Here is an 11,424-nt window from a genome sequence, read left to right on the forward strand (position 1 = left end):
TTTGATCCATCTCGTCTTGTCCAGGCACCAGGCTTTGTCTCCTGCCTTTCAAGGTTATTAGAGATTGACAGATGGGTGCCTTTAGAGCCCTTATGTCTTTATTGTTTTTTATATCTTTGGATCCTATTTGATTTTTCAGCCTTTGAAGATTTCTCATACTTTCTTAGAAGTTTAGGCATGCATGTTAAAATATTTTCACATCATATCCAATGTTTTTAGGTATTTTGTTATCAAGAAGGTTTTCAGGAATTGAGTATAGTCTTTTGCTAGAAACCAAAAACTACGTTTTTGTTTTTTTTTAATTGAGGTCGAATTCACATAACATAAATCAATCATTTTAAAGTATACAACTTAAAGCATACAATTCAGTGGCATTTAGTGCATTCACAGTGTAACCATTTCCTCTGTTTAGTTCCAAAACATTTTTATCACCCCAAAAGGAAACTCATACCCATTAAGCAGTCTTTCCTCCTTCCTGTCTTTGCCCAGTTCCAGGCAACTACCTGTATGCTTTCTGTTTCTATGGATTTACCTATTCTGGATATTTTATATAAATGGAATCATGCAATATATGGCTTTAGTATCTGGCTTCTTTCATTTACTGTGATGTTTTTAGGTTCCCCCATGTTGTAGCATCTGTCAGAATTCCATTCCTGTTATGGTCCAATAATATTCCATTGTATAATATGCTACATTTTATTTATCCATTCATTAATTGAGGGACATTTGGGTTGTTTCTACTTTTTGGCTGTTGTTAGTAATGCTGCTGTGAACATTCATGTACAAGATTTTGTTTTAATGCCTGTGTTTAGTTCTATATACACCTAGGAGTAGCATTGCTGGGTCACAGTAATTATTTCCCTTTTTGAGGATTGTCAAACTATTTGTCTCAGTGGCCGCACCATTTTACATTCCCTCCAGCAATGCATAAGAGTTCCAGTTTCTCTACTTCTTTGCTAGCACTTGTTTTTTTCCGTTTTGTTTTTATAGCTATCTAGTAGATGTGAAGCAGCATCTCATTACAGTTTTGATTTACATTTCCCTAATGACCAATGATACTGAATATCTCTATATAGCATTTTAAAATGGAAAGAAGGTCCTTGCTTGAAGTGGCTTCCCATTACACTTGGAATGGAGCCCAACCTCCTTGCTCTGGTCACAGAGCCATTGCTGCCTACCTCTCCTTCCATAGTACATGCTCTTCTCCGTCTGGCCACACCGACCACCCTCCTGTTCCTCGGACACACTGAGCTCATTCTTGCTAGAGAGCTGTTTCATCCTTGATTCTCATGCCTGTCTTCTAATGGCCAGCTTTTTCTCGTTAATCCGATTTCAGTATGTCACTTCCATTGAGAAGTCTTCTGATGCCCCACCCTAAAGTCAGCCACTTTCCTGCTCCATCCCCATTTCATTCCTCCACCTAGTCCTCTGACACTTTCCTTGTAATTTTGTTCAGCTGCCTTTGCTCACTAGCATGGAAGCTTCACAAAGCATGCCTTATTTACTGCTCAGATTCTGGTCCTGGAGCAGTGCCTGGCATGATGTAATAACTCCATAAAAATATCTTTAATAAATTAATAGATTTTACCTAGATCGTATGTGGTTTAAAATTAAAATCTTTATCCTTGGTCTGAATTAGAGACTTTACCTTCATTTATTCTTTTCAATTAGATGGCTAGTTGCCCAAATGACATTTACTAACAATTTGTACTGTCTCTACTAATTAGAATACATTCTATATTCTAATACAAGGATGTCTTTCCAGAGGCTGTTCTCTGTTTGATCTGTTTGTCTATTCCTGTGTTGGTATCTTACTATTTTAATGACTCTGTTTTCATGTCTTGCAGAGTTTATCATTTAAACAGATAGCCTGCTCAATTTGGGTAATTTGAAGAGTTTAATCAAGGTACTATTTATTTAGTGAGATATCACAGGATTCAGAGAAACCACAGGAGCTCGTTCACTACCCTGGACTCTCAACTAATATCTCTAGGCATAAATAGGCAAGAGGGAACTTTTGCCAGAACCCGAAGCAAAGAATCATGTGGAGAAGGCAGCCTTGCAAGTAGTGGTGCCTTTGGTGGAAGGAATGAAAGGAATAAATATCCAGACCTCAGTCCTCCTTCCTCCCATTTCCTGCCAATCTGTCCAGTTGGCTGAGCCCAATCAGAAGAGAGAAGGCAGGAGACTTGAGGAAGTGTTCCCTACAGGCCAGCCTTCAAGGCACAGAGCAGGGCAGAGAGTGTGGACAGTGAATCTGGGGTGAAAAAGAAAGGTGTTCACATAAAGAAAGTCTTCATTCAAAAGTTCCTTGGCTCTTCTTATACGGTCGATACCAATGATCATTGTCTTATTATGCAATTTGTTAACATTAACACCAGCCTCTAAACTTGGAATTGACTCCTGTTTTGTCTGTTGCTGCTTACTTTCTAGATGCTATTCTGTTTAGAACCTGTTCCCTGTCTCGTTTTCTTCCATCTGAGCTCCTGTGTACACGGAATCCCCAGCGTGTTCTCTAATCCATGCCAGTTAGATCCCAAAGCTCTGCTAAATAACGGGGCTCCAGCTCTTTGTTAGACAATTAGGCAGTCAAACTATTTGCAGATAAAACACCTTTCCTCACCACTACGTTTCTTGTGGACTATAAATTTCATTGGGGTTGGTGGGAGAGAATGGATTTCTTTTAATTTGCTGGAGCGGTGCACAAAGATTCTGAGGCTGCCTCCAGTCTAATGACTGTTGTGATGAGTTAAGAGAGTAGTGTCGGTTTTGGTTACAGGAATGAAATGTTGCCGTACGTGCTCTTGTATTCGATTTCTTAGCCTTACGTACTTGGTTTTGGACCACCTTACTCTAACCTTGAGTAACTGACTTTCCCTTGTACTCCCATTTTAGTTTTATTTTGTTTTTGCCTAGCCCAGAAGGAAAACAAGAGAATGTTTTAGTCTTCTGCAGATTAAAGTGAGCTCCAATTTTAAAAGTAGGACTAGAGAAAGCCTTACTCTGACTTACTAGAGAAATATAAAATCATATTACTGTAATATTCAATCCTGTGAGAATAATTTGTAACCAGTTCAGAAAAAAAAAAAAAACTGAGAGTAAAATACAAAGTCATCTTCCCCTGACCATTCTTATCATCTTTACCCTTCAGAAGCTTATAGGTATTAAGAGTGGAAGAAACTTTCAATGTCATTGAGACCATCTGTCTTCCTTTACAGATAAGGCTGCATGTTCAGAAAGGGGTCGATGTGCCCACATAATAGCAGGAGATGGAGCTGGAGTGAGAACTTTGTTCTCTCCATTATACCAACTTGCTTCTCATGTCGAACCTAAGATTAATTTTTTTTCGTATAGACAGCTGATATGGGTATGAGTTCTCTCTAGATTGGAAGCAACTTGAGGACAGTAACCAAGTCCTATACTTCTAAACCCACACAACTATGCATATTGCGAGTATACTGACTGAATTCATGAGATGTGTCTTGCATAGATTAATGCTCTTTGTTGAATTCATGATTTAAGACAAAAGAAGGGCTAAGGAGTTACTGAAGACAAAGGCTTTTAGTAAACCAAAGGCTGACAGTATTTAGTTGGAACAAAGCTGGAAGGGTTCTAATGAGTTAATGATTTCTTGAGTATTATTATCTTGACAATTAATTTGTCATTCGCTCAACTAAGCCCTGTACAAGGAAAAAGAAACTGAGCAAGTTAAACTGAGAAATGTTTGGTTTTAGGATGAGGGGTTAGTTTTTATTTTGAGCAGATAGAGACATTCTCTGGGACTCTTTCTGCCTGGGTGGGGAGTGCTGAGAGAGAGGAAATATGTTATGGGCTGATAATAGGAGTATTGCCATGCAGATATTATTTCCAGAGCAGGCTTTTAGTATACACATTTCTTCCCATTTTTACTTTTCCAATTTTACTTTTCCAAGGGAGATGTTCAGGTACTTTTTATTGAGTCTCCCTGTGTTGGTGAGTGTGGAACAATTACAGTTGGAGTTGAAATGCAGAGAGACCTCCTTCCTTAATTCCTGAGTGTCCTGGAGGAGTCAGAGCCACCTGGATACCAGAAGAGGAAGCTCTTAACAGCTACTTTTTGTTTTGCTCCAAAGACTTTTCAATTGTTTGTTAAATTCGTTTTAACTTAGAAGCCTACCTTCCCTTTGATAGGGTGTAATGGAGGCAATTCCAGGGGGCTCAGTGACGGACATATGCACCAGCAGCTGTTTCTCTGTTTTTCTCTCACTCCCCCTGGCTTCCCACATCCACAGGCGGGTGGGGATCTTCTGACCCATCCTTTCGGTTCCTGGTGCTTGAGCTATGCTGTCTCCAGGTGGCTTGGCCCTCCTCTGAGGCAGACATCAATCGCAAAGATCAGAGTGGGCTGGCTTTTGAAGAGGTTTTTCAAATTATGGTTTGCAAACCTGCAGAGAGATGCAGTGCTCCTTTCATGTTTCCATTCCATCTGTCTCAGAGAGGGCAAAGGGTGGGTCTTCATGTGACCTGGGGCTATTGATGTTCTTTGCAAATTCATTTCAAGTTAATATCTACATTTCTGTCACAGGCATCTAACAGCCCTTGTTTTCCCTTGATCTTGACATTGCTCTAGCGAGGCTGCCATTGAGTAAGAAGAATGATTCCTGTACACTTACAAATGCAAGAACAAAGGAAGAGTTCTCCTTCATCATGGGATTGTATTAAATGCTGTTTTGAGTTCTTTCCTTTGTATAATGTTGAATCCTGGCTGGTGGCGTGAATATTACAGGATGGTATTAGTTATCTAGTTAAGCGTCTAGTGATACTTCCATTCACAACCATAATGCATTTGACTACTCAGTGTATGCCATACACTGTGGAGTTTCAGCTATACCATTTCCTATTCTTATAACAACCCTATAAGGTACTTGTTATCCTTGTTTTATAGATGGATATGGCTGCACTCATTCGTTTGCACATAGTCTATGGTCGCTCTCATGTTGTAATGCAGAGTTGTTATGACAGAAAATATGGTCCACAAAGCAGAAAATATTTTAATATCTGGACATTTAAGAAAAAAATTGCTTAGCGCTGCTGTTAGCATCCAACTTATTAGCAAATAGGACAGTTTTTCTGGTTGCACGTTAACAGGTATAAAACCCAAGAGTCTATTATCTATCTGTCTCATATTTTTCCCTTTTTCATTTCCTTTTGTCTTCTACATATTTTTTTTTCATGATTTTGTGGAGGGTTAGTGGCTTTTACCTCTCAGTCTAAATGCCAGCTGGTAATAGTTTGCTCTGTTTATTTAGAGATTTCCTGTCAGGAGCCTTGTAAGAGATTGAGATTCTGTGTGCTTCTGTGAAGTATAAGGTTTGTAGCAGGGCTTTCTTTCTTGAGGGGAAAAAAAAAATAATGTAACTGTGATGATTTAGCAAGTTCTACTGTTTTCATTTCAAAAGGGGAAACGTCCCTGTGTTTTTGCCGGATGTTAATATACTATTACATGGACAAATTCTAGTCAGGGTTGGTTTGAAGAAATATTACTGTCAGTTTTATGCTCCTCAGGCTTGTTTGGAAGTTTGCCTAGGAGGAAGTAAGTTGTAAGGCAGCAATTTTCAAACATTATTGTATATGAAGAGACACTTGGGATGCCTGTTAAAAAAATGTAGATTCCAGACCCTCAGTCCCAGAGATTATGAATCAGTAAGTCTGCTGTGGGTGCCTCTGATGCTAATGGAAAACAACTGGTTTAGGGAGGAGAGCCATGGCTTACAGCAGCGATTCTAGGTCATCTCAATAAGGATATTATCTGTGACTAGTTTTTAAATTCTGGTTCAGTTTATCTTGGCATGTGATGCTGTAGCTGTATTTTACGTGTTTATTTAAGTAAGACATAATAGGAAAATCATGCCGCTGTAAATGTATTCGAACACTTTTTCCTTCCACTACTGCCAATAATGACAAGAGCATTTTATGTTTTTTGTAGTACTTTATAGCTATAGAGTTCCTCATTATGCACATCTCATTTGATTTTAATGTCAACCCTTGAAACAGATGTAGTATAATTTTCATTTATCAAATGAGAAAATTGAGATATAAAAAACAAGTGATATTTTTCCCCTAACAGCCCAGCTAATAAGCAGTCCACCTGGAATCCCCATGCTCTGGGTCTCATTTCTAGTCCAATGTTACATGCAGTGCACCAGTTTGTTTTTATGACACCTACTTTGATTTTTAGAGGAAAATATAATCATTTATAATTCATCACCTCTTGTTAGGAAGGATGAGCTGTCCGTAGTTAAATACTTTGGTAATCTCCCATAGGTGACTCACTGTGGGGGTAATAAAAGGGTTATGCACACTTGTGAATCAGTGGTCTTTATGGAACATTCCCGGCACGGAAGAAGAAATCTCTCTCCTTTCTTCAACAGAAACTTTATAAGACAGGTCGGGAGATGCAAGAGAGGATCATGGAGCTGCTCATCGTGGTGGAGAATGAAGATGTAACTGTTGAGCTAATTCAAGTGAATGAGGATTTGAATAATGCCATCCTTGGATATGAGAGGTGAGCAGACGGTGCACCCTCTCCGGCCCTCCTCTGATTCTAGTTTCACCACCAGTTACTCAGCATTCTTATCACAGTGCCTGCAAGGTGAAAACTCATATCAAGAACAAGTTTGGAACTGGGTCACTTTCCTCCCGAGATAGCGGATCATGGTCCTGGCCTTCTGCGAGCTTGAGATATGGCTTGCAAAAATGGGAGGATACCTGAGCAGTGCTAGCAGTGCTAGGAGCATTCTTGGGCATTCTCAGGCTGTGGAACCTGTGAGCGGGACCGGGATTTTATTCACTTAATATTGTCCGCACTGAGCACATCATAAGCTCATAAATAGACGAATGGTATAAACAAAGAATCTCGGGGAAAGTGAGGTGTACTCTAAGTTTGAGATGGAGAAAATTATGGAAAGAGAAGAGGGGAGAATATTTTATATTGAGAAAATAGTCTATGAAAAACCAGAGTGGCCAGTGAAGAAATTTTGTATGTGAATATATATATATATATATATATATATATATATATATATTTATTTATTTATTTATTTTAATTTTCATTCGGAAAAATATAAAGAGAAATATTTTAAATACTCATAACTTAGTCACTAATACTTTAGTTTTTCTAAAGTTTTTATAGCTCTCTTCATATAAAGAACATACTTTTGTTTCTCCCTCAATTTTATTTACTGCGTAACAACCATTTGTCTATCCTGTGTTTTTAAATGCTTTTAGGAAACCGTTTTTAATAGCTACATAATGGTCCACGTTTCTCTCACAGTTTACTGATTAGTTGTTTTTAACTCATTCATCCATCAAATTAGTAGTCTTATAATCTATTTTAATAGTCGAGCCCATAGTCAGCAAGCACCTTAAATTATAAACATACACACTTGGAAATTGAAATAAATGCAGTGAAACAAAAGTACAGGAGGCCTATTTGGTGAGAATCACAGCAAGACCTAATCCAGGTTGGGCGAAGGAAGCTTCTCTGAGGAAGTTCCATTTAAGCTGAGAACTACGGAATGAGTGGAGTTGACTAAACAAGGAGCAGAGCAAAAGCAGGTATGGTTTACGAAGCTATGGGAAAGTACAATAGACCTGGGGAGGAGCGTTCTCCCAGAACCTAGCTCCAAAGAGCTGCAGCATACTCAGATTGTCAGGAGGCTTTTTCCTCAGTCTGGATACAAAGCTCCAGACATGTCTCCTGATCTCTTTCCAAACTTATCCCTGGGTCTTCTTACCATAGAAATTCCGCAACCTCTGAGATCCCCACATTTTACTAGATTCTTGTTTCCCGTAGGAGTGGAATTGGCATTTTGGGTAGGGCACTGTTCCCTGTCCCTGCTCACTAAATGCTAGCTTGTTCCTCCTAAAAGTGGCATTCTGAGACACCTTTGGGGCATCGTTTCTGTTGAGAATCACCGGGCATTTGTAGTTGCACAGTGGCTGTGTTTCTAACCAGCCGATGAAGAATGATACCATGACATAGAACAGTCCTAGATCAAATCTTGCTGATGATCTCGGACAAGTTACTTAACTTTTCTAAGAATTAGGGTTTTTTTTTTTCCTGTTTGTGAAAGAGGAAAGTACTACCTGTTTGGAGGATTTTCTTCTTTTGTTTTCATTTTGAAAATTAAGTGAGATCACGTATGTAACAGCTCCCAGGGGAGTGCTAATACACTGACACTCATTAAATATTAATTTCTTGTCTTCCTCCTACTCATTAACATCCCACTGAGCCTTTTAATTTATTGACTAGAATTTTTTCCCCCACTGATCACAAATGAGCCAAGAGAATCAGTGAAGTAAAACCAATAGCTATGAAGTCAGCTCTTTCATTCACTATCTCATATTTACTGCCTTTCAGTGACAACAGCCATCATGTGGAGTGATGACAGGGCTTCCACTCAGGATGTGAGTGTTCACAGTACTGAACAAACTCACAGCCCTCACCCTTTGCCTTCTGTGGTGTAATCCTTTGTAAGCGGAAAATATCTAAGGAAAACCACATGGTTTTTGGTAGAGTGCTGCCTTCTGGTTTTCATTTTGGAAAATTCTGTTGCAAACCATAAAACTAATGGCAAAAACCTTCCTCCGAAGGGGGATGTGTGTTTATTTGGTGTTGCTATCAGGAGATTGGATTACTTCTGTGAATGGCTCATTCTGATTCAACACTGAACCACGTGTGCCAAAAGCCACTGCAGTCAGTTGTGAGATTCAGAGAGAAAATTCTTGCGACTACAAAAGATACTAATCTGGCATATTAGTTTCCTATAGCTGCTGTAACAAATTACCACAAACTTAGTGGCTTAAAACGACATAAACTTAGTATCTTACATTTCTATAAGAGTCTGAAATGGGTCTCATCGGACTATCATCAAGGTGTGTTGGCAGGGCTACGTTTCTTTTTGGAGGCTCTGGAGGAGAATCCATTTCCTTAACTTTTGCAGCTTCTAGAGGCCGCCCACTGTCCTTGACTCATGACCCTTTTCATCCATCTTCAAAGCCAACATTGTCTGGTCGAGTCTTCACATTCTCCTAAAGTGGCGTTTTCAGACACCCTTAAGGGCATCACTTCCTCTTCTGCCTCCCTGTTTCACATTTAAAGACCTTTGTGATTACATTACGCTCATTTGGGGAGTCCAGCATAATCTTCCTATTAAAGTCAGTTCACTAGCAACCTTCACTCCATTCGTCATCTAACATATTCATTGTTAAGTTAAACTGTCCTGTTTCCCAAAGATTCACATCTATTCCACATGCAAGATACATTCACTCTGTTCTAATATCCCCCAAAAGCTCCACTTATTATATCCGGGAAATAGTTGTACAAATAAGGAAATAGAAATTTGTTACTCAAGGCTTGACCTGTGAAGGTTGTTCATACCCAGCATATAACTAACTAGCATACGAGAAGCCAATGCCATAAGAAAGAAACATGTTTTAGAAAGGGAAAAATCCTTAATCTCAAGTACGTGTTTAAATCGACTGTAAACTTTTAGACTTTAGTGTTCAGGTTCATGGAGTCAGTGTGTCATAGTAGTAATACTATATGTTTCTAAAGAAGCTCTTAGTTTGCGTAGAATTTCCACATTCATCCACCTGTGTTATCTGTTGATATCTTGCCCCTGAGAATAACTTTCTGAGTATATGGTTCAAATGTTACTATTCTCCTTTAGCAGACGGAGAACTAAGGATTAAGAAGTCACATCCGTGGTTATACAGCTATGTAATAATACTGATGCTTGAATCTTGAACTTCTACCTTTAACTTCACTATTCTTTCAACTCCATTCATTCATTCATTCATTCATTCATTGAACTGTCCCTCCTCTATCCCCAGTGTATGAGAAGTGTAAAATTTTAAAAGGTTATAAAAGCTCGATATTTTTAGTTGGCATTAAATATCTTATAAAAATGAAGATAAACAGTGAAAATACATTAAATGTTTTTGAATTTTTATGGAAAATTATAATGGCAAAATTAGAAATATTTGGGAATAATAAGAATAGTTAAATGTATAATGCACTTATAAGGTAAAATAGGCAACCACTAAAAATAGTATTTCTGAATAACTAGAAAAATGTTTGTAAAATAATTGAATTAGGATACAGAATTATATAACATATAATTTCAACTCAGTTTAAAATAGATTAACTTATAGAAAAATATACAAGAAAGACATACATCATAATGTTAAGGGACTGTTTCTAGGCAATGGAAACGATTATTAATACTTTTAATACTATTCTATTTTCTTGCAGTTATTTCTAAAGGCATTTTTACCTCTATAAACTGGAAAAAAATTATTAAAGTACTTTATCGAGAATTGAGTAGGAACGAGGCTGATTGTCTTTGCTCCTAAATATTTGTTTATTAATAATTTGTTAAATATTGTAGCATTTTCATTTAAATTCTTACATTTTTCTCATTTAAACAGGTTTACTAGAAACCAGCAAAGGATTTTGGAGGAAAATAACCAGAGGGAAGATGCCAATGTAAGTGATCAGAAATGTTTTAAGATAAACCATTGAACATTGTATAAATTGTACAGTAAAGAGCTAGGCTTATTAAAACGAGGAGGCATTCATTAATGATTTGGAGTAGTTTCCATGATGTAGAATATTTGCCTTAATCACTTGATATTATTAAGTTATCAATAAGCAGTCATTAGGAGATTTTCTAATTAAGCAGGGACCCACTTAGAAGGTGAGATGTGGTTATACTGGTTTTGCCTATTGAGTGGAGAATTATCTCTCAAGATGATTCCAAATAGGATCTTCTTTTCTCCAAAGTTTCTTAGGAGAAAGCCATGATAAACTACCTGACAGTTTTTCTACATTATGTTTTTTGTTTGCTTTGTTTCAGACTACCAGTGAACCTTCTGCCCCATCCTATGATCTTCTTGACCTAAGTCCCAGCCCTCCAAATCACAGGGTCACACCGGGAGAAGACAACACCATGAATGCTCAGCTTTCAGACTTAAGTAAATAAGCACGGTGGGCTTTAAGATTAGCAAAAGAGCTTCATGTGAAACAGTTCTCCTTGGTTTCATGACTAAATGCAACCTGAGAAGGACGGAAGTCAGTTGGAATATCAGAGAACTATATCAGGAGATGTAATTACTTCTTGGCAAGTAGTTGGATCACACACAGCACAGGAATGGGGTGTGTCTGGGAAAAGAGGTCCTTGAAACTCATCCCACTGGCTTAGGATCTCTTGGAAAAACCTTTAGAGAGGTTGTTCAACTCCACGATCAAATCTACTCTGAACCCACACACTATTATTATCTTTGCATTTTTCTGCCATACTACAGCATCAGTTAAAGGAATATTGGATGTAGAAAGAGAAATTGAGGCATTATGAGGCCTGATCCACATGGTGATGAAAT

The 11,424-nt window shown here is 38.1% G+C and overlaps 1 protein-coding gene across 2 annotated transcripts in view; it reads left to right on the forward strand.

Annotated features, from left to right (window-relative positions):
* TOM1L1 (target of myb1 like 1 membrane trafficking protein) overlaps nt 1–11,424 on the forward strand; it is a 48,615-nt gene that overhangs the window by 23,083 nt on the left and 14,108 nt on the right. For both annotated transcript variants that reach the window (XM_039885691.1, XM_039885692.1), the window contains exons 8-10: nt 6,411–6,544; nt 10,474–10,531; nt 10,902–11,019. In XM_039885691.1, coding sequence (XP_039741625.1) covers nt 6,411–6,544; nt 10,474–10,531; nt 10,902–11,019 — 310 coding nt within the window. The remainder of the gene's footprint in view (nt 1–6,410; nt 6,545–10,473; nt 10,532–10,901; nt 11,020–11,424) is intronic.

This window comes from Pteropus medius, unplaced genomic scaffold (genome assembly GCF_902729225.1).
Source record: "Pteropus medius unplaced genomic scaffold, Ma_sr-lr_union100, whole genome shotgun sequence".
Lineage (NCBI taxonomy): Eukaryota > Metazoa > Chordata > Mammalia > Chiroptera > Pteropodidae > Pteropus > Pteropus medius.